This window comes from Megascapheus bottae, chromosome 1 (assembly GCF_031878675.1).
Source record: "Megascapheus bottae isolate mThoBot1 chromosome 1, mThoBot2.hap1, whole genome shotgun sequence".
Classification (NCBI taxonomy): Eukaryota; Metazoa; Chordata; class Mammalia; order Rodentia; family Geomyidae; genus Megascapheus; species Megascapheus bottae.
In genome coordinates, this window is record NC_143509.1 from 105,675,950 (window position 1) to 105,691,088 (window position 15,139).

General features: G+C 43.6%; 1 protein-coding gene across 12 annotated transcripts in view; it reads left to right on the forward strand.

Moving 5' to 3' along the window:
• The window catches only part of Pcnt (pericentrin), a 136,544-nt gene extending 124,142 nt beyond the window's left edge, over nt 1–12,402 (forward strand). For 10 of the 12 annotated variants that reach the window (XM_090350877.1, XM_090350923.1, XM_090350914.1 and 7 more), the window contains 6 exons: nt 4,701–4,820; nt 5,667–5,899; nt 9,038–9,114; nt 9,929–10,061; nt 10,756–10,883; nt 12,341–12,402. In XM_090350877.1, coding sequence (XP_090207003.1) covers nt 4,701–4,820; nt 5,667–5,899; nt 9,038–9,114; nt 9,929–10,061; nt 10,756–10,883; nt 12,341–12,381 — 732 coding nt within the window. In that variant the 3' untranslated portion in view covers nt 12,382–12,402. Of the gene's footprint in view, nt 1–4,700; nt 4,821–5,666; nt 5,900–9,037; nt 9,115–9,928; nt 10,062–10,755; nt 10,884–12,340 lie in introns of those variants that run through there. The other 2 variants (XM_090350895.1, XR_016538354.1) reach the window with 2 other exon arrangements.
• Nucleotides 12,403–15,139: the final 2,737 nt, after the last annotated feature.

The window sequence follows — 15,139 nt, forward strand, 5'->3', positions numbered from 1 at the left end:
TTGAAAATGAGCTATACGAGGCTGGAAGTTTGGCTTAGTTGTATAGAGTGTTTGCCTAGCATGCACGAAGCCCTGGGTTCAATTCCTCAGTACCATATACATAGAAAAAGCCAGAAGTGGCACTGTGGCTCAAGTGGTGGAGCTCTATCCTTGAGAAAGCCCAAGGGTAGTGCTCAGGCTCTGAGCTCAAGTTCAGGACTGCCAAAAAAAAAAAAAAAAGGAGCTATGCAACTTGTTGGTGGGCATGGGAGAGAAAAATGGGAAGAGAGCAAAGAAAGGGGTGAGAGTGTCTTAAAAGAAATGTACTCATTACCTGATTTATGTAACTGTAATCAGTCTGTACGTACACACCTTAATAATAACAAAAAACAGTTGTTGTTGTTGTTGTTTTTTTAAAGCTGGGAGAACTGGTTTTTGGTCTTGCTGCCCATTCTTCTGAGCAGCCTTTATTTCCTCTGTTAAATAAACTCTGTAACCTTACTATTAAAAACAAAACCCCAAAACGGATGTGCTCAATCCCCACCTCCCAAGTAGCTGGGATTACAGACATGAGTCACTATACCCTTCCTACCGTTTCTTAAAGTCTTTATATTTGAATGTTCTCTTTTTTGGGTGCCCAACCTGGGGCTTGAACTCAGGGCCTAGGTGTGATCTCTGAACTTTATTTTTGCTCAAAGCTAGCACTGTACCACTTGAACCACACCTCCACTTTTCTGGGTTTTGGGTGCTTGGTTGAAGATAAGAATCTCATGGACTTTCCAGCCTGGGCTGTTTCAAAGTGCAGTCGTCAGAACTCAGTCTCTTGTGTAGCTGGCATTACAGGTGTGAGCCACCAGTATCAGAACCTCTTCTGTCCTTTGTAAAACAAAAGCTTCTGATTTTTAGTCAGATAAATTAATTTCTTCTTTCATACATTATGCTAATCATTTTGTAGTTTTAGATCAATGATTTATCCAGAGTTAATTTTTTATTTTAAGTAGTTATACAGAGGGGTTTCAAGTCAACAAGCCAGGTTATGAATATAATGCACCTTGATCAATGTTACCACTTCCATCATTCACTCCCCCCCCCCCCCCCCGCCTCCCCCTCTGTGGGTCATGGGGCTTGAACCCTGGGCCTAGGCACTGTCCCTGAGCTCTTTAGCTCAAGACTACTTACCCTACCCCTGAGCCACAGCCTCACTTCTTCCCTGTCTTTCTCAATTACATCTATACCCTCAAATTATGTAGTTCAACTTTTATATAAAATGACTGTATGCATCCACCTTTCTAATTCCATTTGTTTGTCTTTCTCCTTTTGTCCTCCCACCCTGACAAAATGCAGGCCAGCTCCCTGGTATTCATTTTATTAAATCCTCAATTGTTTAAGGTTCCTACACTGGAATGTAAGGGTGCCACACTTTAGTCAGTTGTTTGTTTATGTGTATACATATATAACCCTGTATATGTTTGTTTGTTTGTTTGCTGGTCCTGGGGCTTGAACTCAGAGCCTGGCTTTGTCACTGAGCCTCTCTGTGCTCAAGGCTAGTGTTCTATCACTTGAGTCACAGTGTCAATTCTGGCTTTATCTGAGCTGGCTTCAAATGATCCTCAAATCTGAGCTCCTGAGTAGCCAGGAATACAGATGTGAGCCACCCACACCTGGCTTTGTTTTTATATATGTGTATAATTTATATTTGACTTTCATATGTGAGAAAAAATATGTACCAATTGAGCCTGATTTCACCTATCAATTTTTTTCCAGGTCTATCCATTTCCCTGGAAATGACAGTATTCTTTTTGATGGATGAATAAAATCTCAGTGTGTGTGTGTGTGCGTATGAAAGGGAGAGGGAGGCAGCCCACTTTTTTTCTTGACCCACTCATCCCTTGTAGGGTATCTGGACTATTTCCATGACTTGGCTTTGGTGGATAGTACAGCAGCAAGCATGGATGTGCAGGTGTCCTGACTTGTGGATAGCTGCTCCAGAGTGCTATCACTAGACTGGGTAGTTTCTTGAGGCATCTCCAAACTGCTTTCCAAAGTGGTTGTACTAGTGTATGTTCTCAACAGTATAACAGGGTTCTTTTTTTGGGGTGGTGGATCATAGGGCTTGAACTTGGCCTGGGTGCTGTCCCTGAGTTCTTCAGATCTAGGCTACTGCCCTACCCGTGAGCCAAGCCCCACTTCCCATTTTCTAGAGTTAATTGGAGATAAGAGTCTCAGGTCCTTTTGTGCACCGGCTGGCTTTGGATCTTGATCTTCAGACCTCAGCCTCCTGAGTAGCTAGATTTACAGATGAGCCACTGCTGGCTCACCTTGTGTTTTTATGGAAGGTTCTTTGTGTAGTCACATAGAATAAACACTGGCCATAGGTGATCTGATCAAGGGTCTGTAATTACACAGCTGACTGGTTGATTCCCTAGCCCCATGCCAGGCTGCTGGGTGCTCAGGAGGTTCCTCCCTAGAACACTGGAACTGTCACTCAGGACTTGGGACCTGTGTGTCAGGAACTGGAGACCAAATATGAGGACAAAGATTCTTGGTAGTCCTGCCAGGAACTAGCAGCAGAAAACACGTATATAGCTTTTCTGCTTCAGTAGCATTCTCTGTAGACTTATTGAGAGTTTATTTCCTTCATTCTGCTCTTTATTTTGTGAACTGTTATGTGAGCACCCATTACTGTTTCCTTCCACACTGCTCTAGTTTTCATATTTTAATTCTATTCAAAACATTATGGTCTCTTCTGGAACTTCCCCGGTCCTTTGCATTTACTTATTTATTTTAACTCCCTAACACATAGGCTCTTACTTTTAATTTTGAGCTTAAGCACATTATTGTCAGAAAACGTGTTTTGAATGATTTTAGCTCCCTTAAAGTTACAAAGGGTTGCTGTTTGTCCTATCATTTTCTCTTTCTTGGTGAGGGTCCAAATTGGAGTGCTGGTGCATTCTACTGTCTGCCTGTGCAGCAGGTTGATGTGTAAGCTCCCTCTTCATCTGCATCTCTTTATGCTGTTCTGCTGGTTAGAGTTGTAGATGTGCCTGTTTCTCTTTCTGCATGTGTCTGCTTTGTCTGCTCTGAAGCTTTATTGGTCGATAGAGGTGATGGAAATTTTGTACCCATGGCCTTGGCTCTGACCACCAGGCAGACCCACTGGTGGTTTCCCCAGATCTGAGTTTCTCAGGAATGCCTCTGGACCACGACCACTTCATTTCCAAGTTTCTGATGCTCACTCCATGTGATTCAGTGTTATGTGTTAGGCCTGCGTGACTCTAGTCACTGGTAGGACCCTGTATGTGAATGTGAATAATAATTAGCAAGTAGGAAGTTGTTATTGGCAATGGTGGGGTTTAAACTTGGCCTTGGTGTTTCCTTGGCAGTCACCCTACCACTTGAGCCATACCCCAGCACTTTTGACTTTAGGTTTATTTTTCAGATAGGGTCTTGCATTTTTGCTTATGGCTGGCAACCTCCTACCTGTGCCTCCCTTGTAGTTGAGATTACAAGCAGGTGCCAACTTGCTCTGTTTTGTTGAAATAGATTCTCAGTAACGTTTTGCCTGGATTGGCTTCAATTCATGATCCTCCCAATTTTCACCTCCTGAATAGCTAGAATTGCAGGCATGAGCCTCTGTGTTCTGCCCAAGTATGTGCTCCAAGTAGGGATCTTGAGCCCCTTGGTGTTAGGTGGCTGTTCAGGTCTTTTGTGCATGCCTGTGGCTGGAGTGGCTCTTCTCACATCTACCAAGCTTTAGATATGTGATTTGATGGTTGCAGCAGAAATGTATTTGTATTTGCTAGTATTTATGTATTTTTAAGACTTAAAGCCTAGAGTCTGAGTTATTTTGCAGATACTCACTTCTTTGTTTTTATTTATTTATTTATTTTTTGCCAGTCCTGGGCTTAAGCTCAGGGCCTGAGCACTGTCCTTGGACTTTTTCAAGGTTAGAGCTCTACCACTTGAGCCTCAGCACCACTTCTGGCTTTTTCTATATATGTGGTACTAAGGAATCGAACCCGGGTCTTCGTGCATGCTAGGCAAGCACTTTAACCACTAGGCCAAACTCCCGGCCCACTTCTTTGTTTTTAATAAAATGTTTCTTGTGTATAGTATAAACGGTGGGTAATAATTGTAAACTAAATAGTAATCATATGGTAATATATAACCACCATTGATGCAACTCAGGAAACTGAGATTTGAGGATCACAGTTTAAAGCCAGCCCAGGCAGCAAAGTCTGTGAGACATCTCCAGTTAACTACCAGAAAAACTGGAAGTGGTACTGTGGCTCAAAATGGTAGAGTGCTAGCCTTGAGCCTAAAAGCTCAGGGAGAGTACCCGAGCCCCACAATCAACCAAAAAGACCAAAAAAAAAAAAAAAGAAAAAAAACCAACAGAAGAAAAGGGAAAGATTCTAAAGGTAATGAAGGATACAGACACATAGCATGGTGTCCAGATTCCTTTAGCTCTTCTGTATCCTGGCATCTGGGAGATGTATACCTACCATCATGCATGTCTCCAGCTCTCCCTATCTGTGTTTGACCATCCCTGTAGAAGTCATTGGCCACCATGGAAGAAACAGGATCTTTGAACATGACCCCCTCCCTCGGGGTTTGTGTGATAGCCATTGTCTTTTGCTTTATCCTACTCTTAATCATCTTTCTCAGGGTGTTCTTATTTAAGAACAGTTCTGTAGCATGTTCACTTTGGTTTGTTACAGAGGCCTAACAGATATGCATGGAAAGAAGATGGGTCTGTTCTGCAGAGATCACCAGAATATTCAGACCTTGGACAACCCACACCGGCTATAAGTGAAGAGGCTAACACCTGCCATGTCAAGGTGAGACTTAGCCCCATCATGTGCTAGTGGTACAGAGCATTGGTGATACTTTGTAGCCTGGGTTGGCTAATTGCAGCCAAAAGCATTTTTGTGACTAGTGTGGTACTCTCATTTCCTGGGTATATTTTCTACCAAATAATTCAGGCAGTATCACTGTGAAGTAAGGAAGTTACAGCCTGGTTGTGTGTGGACTTGTGTCTGTGCCTAGATGAAGGGTGGAAAGTCCGTGCTTGAGTGAATCAAGAGATGGTCTCAATAGCCTTAGAAAGCCCTTCTAGTGATGACCTGGTTATGGCATTGAATGTGGCTTAACTAGGATTTTCAAGTTCTGATTTTACATGGTGTGTCATTGCTTACCTCTGTGTCCTCTGTGGAACTCCCCTGTCTGGTTTTGTGTCTTCCTTGTGTAGAAACTCATAGGTCTTTACTGAGCTCATTTGATAATGATCTGCACAGGAGATTTGTCTCTAATCTTGTCTGATAAACTTGAGTTCATCTTTTAACAAAAGGACTATTTCTGGCTACAGTTGTACATGGCTGACTAATGTTTGTGGGGACACAGTAGTCCAGTTCTTTGTAAACATCACCTATACAGTCAAGCATGGTGATGCACACAACTATCATCCCAGTACGGAGGAGGCAGAGGCAGGAGGATGTCAGGTCCAGGTCAGCCTGGGCTACATAATCAGACCCTGTCTCAAAAAAAAACAAAAAGAATTAAGAAAAAAAAATATATAACTGAACTGTTGTACTAAATGGCAAGAAGAGGTCCGTACCAGCAAAATATCTTTATTTCTTCTGATTAAGTCTTACTGTTGTTGTTGGTTTTTTTTTTTTTCCTTTTAGATGGAAAAATTATACTTGCATTATCTGAGAGCAGAGAGCTTTAGGAAGGCTCTGATTTATCAAAAGAAGTATCTTTTGCTGCTGATCGGCGGATTCCAGGATTCTGAACAGGAAACCCTCTCCATGATTGCTCACCTGGGGGTTTTTCCCTCCAAAGTAGATAAGAAAGTCACCGCCTCTCGTCCTTTCACAAAGTTCCGCACTGCTGTCCGGGCAGTCATTGCAGTGCTGAGGTAATGGCCACTGCATCCCAGCAATAGACAGCATGTGCTCTTGGGTTTTAGGCTGCTTTATTCCTCAAATCTCTACAGTGTTTTCTCTTTCAAGATGAATGACCCTGGAAGTATTAAAAGAAATACAGGCTGAGAGTGGTGGCTCATGCCTCTAATCCGAGGATCACAGTTCAAAACCAGCCTTGGGGCCAGGAGTTTGGCCTTGTGGTAGAGTGCTTGCCTAGCATGCACAAAGACCTGGGTTTGATTTCTCATACGTAGAAAAAAGCTGGAAGTGATGCTGTGGCTCAAGTGGTGGAACTCTAGCCTTGAGAAAGGCCAAGGACAACATTCAGACCCTGAGTTCAAGGCCCAGGACTGGCCCAAAACAACACAAAACAAAAAACTAGCCTGGGCATGGGAAGTGGGGCTGTGGCTCAGGGGCAGGGTGGTAGCCTTGAGCTGAAGAGCTCAGGGATAGTGCCCAGGCCCAGGGCTCAAGCTTCATTACCCACCAAAAAAAAAAAAAAAAAAAGAAAGAAAGAAAGAAAAGAAAAAGAAATATAGATGATACTTGTTTTTAAGAAGTTATGCTGCAGCCAGGCATGATAGTGTATGCCTGTAATCCCAGCATTTAGAAGAATCACATGTTTGCTGCTGTCCTGGGCTTCATTATAGTCCCTACCTCAGAGAAAGAGAGAAAGAAAAATTGTGTACACTTGTCATTTCTGAAGCTAAAGATTAAGAGTTTTGTTATTATAGAGGGCTGATTTGCTCCTAATAGGTTTTGTTCCAGGATTTATTTTGTCAATAGGTATTTTGGGATAATGTTTAAAAATCATATTTAACTGCAAATTTTGATTTTTGTGGATTTCTTGTTATTGTTGTTTTGCTTTGCTTTGCTTTGTTTCTTTGCTAGTCCTGAGGCTTGAAAGCAAGCCCTGGGCACTGTCCCTGAGCCTTTTTGTGTACAAGGCTAGCACTGTACTACTTGAGCCACAGTGCTACTTCTAGCCTTTTCTGAATAGTTTATTGTAGATGAGAGTCACTCAAACTTTCTTGCCCAGGCTGGCTTTGAACCATGGTCCTCAGATCTTAGCATCCTGAGCAATTAGAATTACAGATGTGAGTACCTGGCATTGTTCTTGTGTGTTTAGTTAGATTTGTGGCATAGAAGAAGATTCCAAGTGCATAAAGACATGCTTATTATTGAGCCTTTGAGCTTGAGCATCTCTGGAACCTGACCAGCTACTGTCTACATCGTGGTCAAGGCCTGCCCACCTCCCATCCAACCTCTAGTTTTTTTGGAGAAGCATTGTTCATGCTGCCTGGCCACTTGCACATGGCTCCTTTCTGGAGTGAATGTAGCTCCCTGATACATGAAGTTTCACAAGTGTAAAAATTCATTTCGTCGTGTTTTTTTTTTTTGTTTTTTTTTTTTGCCAGTCCTGGGCTTGAGCTCAGGGCCTGAGCACTGTCCTTGGACTTTCTCAAGGCTAGAGCTCTACCACTTGAGCCTCAGCACCACTTCTGGCTTTTTCTATATATGTGGTACTAAGGAATCGAACCCGGGTCTTCATGCATGCTAGGCAAGCACTAGGCCAAACTCCAGGCCCCTCGTCATGTTGTTTTAACTGAATTTGTCACACATTAGTTTTTACAAGGATCTTTTAGTTCTCTGCTGCCCACAGGTTGTTTCTTAGGGCCTTGCCAGGCTCCTCCTAGACTGTTCTAGGGAGTGTGAGTTAATAGATGCTGACAGAAGAGGAATAGGAGAGGACCCAGAGGGTGGACAGGGTAGGGGGACAAGGCTGTGCTTTGGACTGCTTAAGCCTCAGGGCACCTGAGTTCTGACTGCAGGCTACCTACCCATGGGTCTACCTACCCATCTGTCCATCCAAGTCTGTGGAAGAATGTCCCATTCCAGGAGGTGCTTTAGGTACATGATGGGGGGAGGGGAGCAGGTCTAGAGGCTGGTTTCTAGGGCCTTCTTGAAGAGGCCAGAGGTTCCTCAGTAAGCCTTGAAGATGCTTATTCACATGCTACTTGTCTGGAGGTCACACTCACACATACCATGCTGACCATCCACTTCCCTGAACCACTGGTATTTCTTACTGACCTCCTGGGCTCAAGGTTAGTTAGGTGACCCTGTCTAGAGGGGAGAGTGACAGGTGAGGCTGAAGCCCAGGAGACCCTGAAGACTAGGTGGGACCCGTGTGCTTTTCCTAGTTATTGCTGCCCCAGATGGATTGCAACTGGAGTCTGAGGAAACTAAGCTAAGCTGTGGTGACACCTCAGCCCAGCTGTGTGGGCCATAGTAGGGCCTTCATCTGGGTGGAGGCTGTGATATGGGGAGAATTCATAGGCCGTGTGCCAGCTTGGCCAGCAGTCTTTGTGCATGTCCATCTTGTGCCTGTGGACTCACCTTAAGACAGCGGTTTCTATATGCCCAATGGACATGGGGGCCAGGGTGATACTGTGCCTTTTATATTTGCTCTGCCTTTATGTGTCTGCGTGTGTGTATATATGTGTGTACACATGCGTGTGCACGTGTCTGCATATGTGTGTATGTGCATGCACAAGTTGGTTCTGGGGCTTGAACTTGAAGCCTGGGCACTGTCCCTGAGCTTTTTGCTCAAGGCTAGCACTCTACCACTTGCACCACAGCTTTTCATTATTTGCTTATTAATTATTATTTTCATTTATTTATTTATTTATTTATTTATTTATTTATTTATTTATTTTGGCTAGTCTTGGGGTTGAGCTCAGGGCCTGAGCACTATCCTTGGACTTTCTCAAGGCTAGAGCTCTATCACAGCACCACTTCCGGCTTTTTTCTATGTACATGGTACTGAGGAGTTGAACCTGGGTCTTTGTGCATGCTAGGCAAGCACGCTACTACTAGGCCAAACTCCCAGCCCATTTTTTAAATTATTTAATTAGAGATCAGAATCTCACAGACTTTCCTGCCTAGGCTAGCCTTGACCATGATCCTCAGATCTCAGCCTCCTCAGTCAATAGGATTAGAGGCATGAGCCACCAGCACCCAGCTCATTTGCTTATTCTTTATTTTTCTCTGGTTTAAAATTTTATTTTTATCTTTTGTGATTAGTTCCTATTTGTAAAGCTGTTTTGTCTTCTTTCTTTCTTTCTTTGTAGATTACGTTTTTTGGTTAGGAAATGGCAAGAAGTCGATCGGAAAGGAGCTCTAGTACAAGGCAAAGCTTCACGCCAAGGTGAGCCTTGACCATCATTAAGCTGACCCACTAGCCTTGCTTCCTGTCTGCCATAGTGTTTCTGTGACCACTTCAGTGGAATATGTTAACACACAGTAAGAAAACCAGTTCATTGAGTGCTATCACAGCATGCCAACAAGCAGCCCCCAAACAGACTTCTCCACAGTCATGGAGTGACAGTGGCACAGGGGTCCTGTGCAGTCAGCATTTTAAAAATGGCCCTCCTTGGGCCAGGAATTTGGCCTAGTGGTAGAGTGCTTGCCTAGCATGCATGAAGACCCAGGTTCGATTCCTCGGTACCATGTACATAGAAAAAGGCCAGAAGTGGTGCTGTGGCTCAAGTGGTAGAGCTCTAGCCTTGAGAGGAGCCGAAAGACAGCCTTGAACCTGAGTTCAAGGCCCAGGACTGGCCAAAAAAAAAAAAAATGACCTTCCTTGTTCTCCAGAGTAGCTGGAGTTATGCTTTGACCTGTTACACCTTCCTTTTGGCACCCAGTGCTGAATCTTGCAAAGCTCAGGCAGATCTTTCTCTGGGGCTCTGTGCAGTGTACAACTGGTTCTAGAACAAGCAGAATTTTCTTGAACTCTGGGCCTGGGCACTGGAGCTCTTCAGCTCAAGGCTAGTTCTCTATCTACCACTTTTGAGTTACAATGCCACTTCTGGTTTTTTGGTGGCTAACTGGAGATGAGTCTCATTGACTTTCATTCTGGGACTGGCTTTGAACCTCGATCCTCAGATCTGATCTCAGCCTCCTGAGTGGCTAGGATCACAGGTATGCCTGGCTTCCTGATAATTTTTATTGTTTTGGGAAAGGACTCCGAGCATCACGGCGGCGACAGTCTTCATCTGAAGCCAGAGAGCCCTTGCCAATCCGGGATGTGTCTTCAGGCCACACCAAGGACTCTGTGTACAGCCCTGCACTGGCAGCCTCTGCCTCCATGAGCAGGTCAGTTGAGGTGCCATGGCCTTTCCCAATGGTGCCCAGACATGTATTTTGAGAATTCTGGCTTTGGCCCAGTCCAGAGCAAAGCAGAAAACACAGCCTTCAATCTGTGATTCTCTGTCTGCTTGAGAAGAATCACCATCATCTCCGTGATGGCCAAGGCCTCTCATGTGTGCATGCTGTCTAGAACTGTTGTAAGGCCTGTTCCTGATCCTGAGGAGCTCTGGAAGCTCATTGGGATAAGTGCACCTAGGAACACAGAAAGTGCTCCCTGGGGCCTGCAGGGGATAGAAGGAAAGACAACCATCATGAAGATATGGCAGGGTTTATTCAGGTAATAGAGATGCAGTCAGTGAAATAATGCACAATCGTTTCAACTTATTTTACCTGTGAGACATATGTAGTTGGTCTGTAAATCACCAGGAAAGGCTTGGATGTAGTAGCTTGTAGAACAGCACCATGCCTAGACAGCTCAAGGCCCCGAGTCAAACCCCATCACCAGGAAACCAACAGGAAAATGTTTCTTAGGTAAAGACTGATGTGAAGCAGAAAGCCCTGGCAGTGTCATTGTCAAGCTCCAGCTCTCCTGCTCACAACTTAGTCAGTGGAGCTCAACTATTTTTCTTCTTTTCTTTTTTCTTTTCCTCTTCTCTCATTTCTTCCCCACCTCCCCCTTGATGTGATGATTTGATTGAAGATCTGCTTCATCCCCAAATTCAAGGTTAGGAAGATCCTTGACTGCTTCTCAAGATCCAGAACATTCCTTGTCAGAGTATATTCACCATCTAGAAACGATCCAGCAAAGGCTGGCGGGGATGCCACCAGGTAAAAAATTCCTTCTTGAACATTAAAGTATATGTAACTATTCTCTATATATGAGATAATGTAGAGAAGAATGTACCATATTAATTGCTGTCAGTTTTAGTCTCAGCAGTACTAAGAGTGTAAACTTAAGGCTTTGCACTCTCATTTGGCTAATCCTTCCCCCCGCCTCCCGCCCCCCCGCTTGTGGGGCTTTAACTCAGGGCCTGGGCACTGTCCCTGAGATCTTCAGCTCAAGGATAGTACTCTACCCCATTGAGCACAGTGCCACTTCCAGTTTTCTGGTTAATTGGACTTTAGTGCCCAGGCTGGCTTTGAACCTCATTCCTTAGATCTCAGCCTCCTGATTAGATAGGATAACAGGTGTGAGCCACTGGTGCCCAGCCCACCAGCTGGGTACTATCCCTGGGGTCTTTTTTGGCCAAGGCTGATGCTCCACCAATTGAGTCACAGCTCTACTTCCAGCCTTTGGTGATTAGAAGAGAGTCTCATGGACTTCCTTTCTGGGCTGGATTGGAACCATGATCCTCAGATCTCAGCCACCTGAGTAGCCAGGATTATAGGCCTGTGCCACCAGTGCTGGCTTCACTTTGTGTGTGTGTTGATTGTGGGGCTGTAACTCTGGGCCTGGGTGCTGTCCCTGAGCTCTTCAGCTCAAGGCTACCACCCTACCTCTTGAGCCACGGCCCCACATCCCATTTTTCTAGTGGTTAATTGGAGATAAGAGCCATATTTTAGTGCCTGGGCTGGCTTTTGAACGAAGATCCTCAGATCTCAGCCTCCTGAGTAGTTAGGATTACAGGGTGAGCCACCAGGCCATCACACCCAACTCACTTTGGTTTTTTTTTGTTTTGTGGTTTTTTTTGTTTTGTTTTTCTTTTTGCCAGTTCTTGGCTTGAGCTCAGGACCTGAGCACTGTCCTTGGACTTTCTTAAGGCTAGCGCTCTACCACTTAGCCTCAGCACCACTTCGGGCTTTTTTCTATGTATGTGGTACTGAGAAATTGAACCCAGGTCTTCATGCATGCTAGGCAAGCACTCTGCCACTAGGTCAAACTCCCGGTCGGTTTTTGTTATTTTTATAGCTGATACTTTACCACTGGAGCCAGGCCTCTCATCAGCATTTTTGCTTATTAATTAGAAATGGAGGCTTTTCTGCCCAGTCTGGCTTTAAAACTCAGTCCTCAGATCTCAGCCTTTGAGTAGCTAGGATTATAGTCATGAGCCGCATGCCCAGACTGTCCAGTGATTCTTAACCATCACAATTTAAACCGTTGGAGTAGCTAGGATTACAGTCACGAGCTGCATGCCCAGACTGTCCAGTGATTCTTAACCATCACAATTTAAACCGAACTTAAATTTTTACAAATTCAGAGGAATTCAGCGATAGTGTTAGGAAATTGTTAAATTATTCTTAAAAGACATGTTAACTCATTTAATTTCATTTTTATGTATATCTAGATTCTACAAAGAAATCCTGTCACCAGAAGATTAAACAATGAATAAAGTCCTGTGGCTTTAAACTGTGACAATTCTATTTGAGGAAAAGATGTTTTTCCCTAAGGGAAGCTTGTTGTGTGGCCTGGAACACTCTGTATGTGCCATGATACCAGTCCCAAATGCCACTAAGTGTTTCAACCTCACGCACTGCTACAAAGCCTCGCAGAGAGCTTTCTGTGGCCTCAGAACGTTCTTGCTCCTTACCACCCATGAGTGGTGGCTCTGCGCCACTCTGCACCTCTTCCAAGCAGGGAAGTGGAGAGTACTTTCCAGTTGTTTATTTCTTAGAGTGTACAGATGGAAACATCATTTAGAAGTGAAACCCAATCTTCCCCCTCCCCCCAAATGCACACATACACATACAGGAAGGAAAGAAGGAATAAAGTATAAAACTGTTCTATTGAAGATGGCTGTGTGTTATTTTTTTTTAGTTCATCCAGTTCTTGTCCTTAACAAATAACAAAGCGTAGTTTATGTCAAATGCTTGTATGTCACAAATTTCCGTAACATTTCTCCTTAAATGTCAATACATTTTGATACCAAAGAAATACGTATTACAGATTTCTGCAGCAAAAGATGATGAAAGTCTTAAGACAATTCATGACTGTTGTTAAGAAATGTGCTGCTAACCAGGTACTGTTGGCTCATGCATGTCATTTTAGCTACTCAGGAGGCTGAGATCTGCGGATCAAGGTTCAAAGCCAGCCCAGGCATGAAAATCCATGAGACATCTCCAATTAACCACTAGAAAACTAGAAGTGGCACTGTGGTTCAAAGTGGTAGAGCACTAGCCTTGAGCTGAAGAGCTGAGGGACAGCGCCCAGACCCTGAGTTCAAACCCCACAACTGACCAAAAGGAAGAAGAAAAAAAAATGTGTTAGTAACCTTGGCCTGAAGCAGCGTTACTGAATGGGTGATGAGTGAGGCGAAGGTTAAGGACGATCGTCATGTTCCTGGAATTGGCCTCTGGTCAATATATATATATATATAAAATATATATATATATTATTTCACATTTTATTAGTAGACAGATGGGCCAAAAAAAAAAAAAGAAAAAGAAAAAAAGACAAAACCACTAAAAGGGGAAGTCAACAGAAAATGCATCAGATAAATCTTTTCTTATAAGTTAAACTGAAGAAAAACATCTACAATTTCATCTAAAAACTATTAAAGTCAGGTGTATCCTGCTGGTTTCAGAATAGTTGAAAATTGCATCTGAATCTTTTTAGTTGTAAATGTAAACCTTTTTTAAAAATCAGGACAAGAGGGTGGGAAGTTAATTTTCAGCAGAGAACTTACATATACTGTCCCCTTCCAATCTTTTACTAAATATACACTCAAACATAAAGAAACCAGCAAGTAAAGAAGCAAATAAATGCCAGGGAAGGGGAACAAGGAACAGACTAGAGGGGAAAAAAGTAGAAAAGAACTCTGGAATGATAAGGAAAAGGAAGGGAAACTTTTTAAGAAAAGCAACAATGGAATCATGATATTATACCTTCTCCACTGAGCTTCAAAATACATGAACTGAAGAGAATTCAGTGAGGCCTCAATTAGAATCAAAAGTAATCTTAAAATGAAGGATTCTGAGTTCATTTCACACCAAATAAGCAGTACAAGTGTACTCACAAAGTTCTGGTGTGAGCCTGAGACTCCCAAAGAGAAAACATACTCAAGTATTTTTCCACAGGATATATCCTCAGGGACAAGTCTGGAACCAGCATCATATGGGTTTTATAACTCAGTCTAAACTACCAGAATATCTACCTGCCAACAAGTCAGCACACCCCAGTCTCCTGGAACTAGTTGTAATCATCTGAGGCAAACCCAGCCAACACCACCACCACCAAGAAGTGCTGAGAGGTAACAACTTCCACTTGGCTCTCTGGCTCCCTGAGTCAACATGCAACACATGCTTAAACAGGGCCTAAACAGCACCTCCCAAAACGCTGAGGTGCCAGAGCTGACCTGGGAGGAAGACGTTTCAGCCGTAAGGGGAACAAAAGGTGGAATTTTAGTGCTCTATGAGAATGAGACCAACCTACTGGCTGTAAACTTGTGGGGTGGGGAGCATTGCTTTGGCTCTAGGTTTTTGCAGGTTATCTGGAAGCATTGCTCGAAGTATGGGGAACAACACGCTAGTTCTAGTATCCTTCTAGCAGAGTTTGTACTCCTGCATAGCTGCTCTGGTTCCTTGAATCTGGAATCAAGGGTACAATATAGCAGCTCTGTGGGATTAAATAGATACTCTGGGACCAGGCTCAACAGTGTCCCTGAAGAACTGTAACATGTTAAAATAGTCCCATTTAACAAAAGACCAAGCTTTAGAGGCTAGAGAGGGCTTCTGGGAAATAGCATGTTTGGGAGAGTTTGAAGAGTGAATGAAAACCCTGAGATCAGAAAGGAGGGAGGAGCTGTGGAAGTAAGGACCATCTACTCTGGACATCCACCTATTCCTGTCCCTAGTCTGCCCTTTGGTTCTTTCTGAACTATGATCTGAAGAAAAAGGAGATGATACTGGTGCACAGGGATCTTATGTAGGACTGCAGTCAGTCCTTGCTATGTTTTCCTTCTGAAATCTGATTTTGCATTATAGAGGTTTTTTCCAAAGAACAGTATGAACTCACATACCCCAGTAATAAAAATCACCTTCAAATTCTGAAGTCCCTGGATGGTGAAGGCTACTGGATCTCACTCTTGATTGAAGCAACACTTGATTAAGACCTGGGAAACAAAGCTGTAATTGCATGGCCAAAAAAG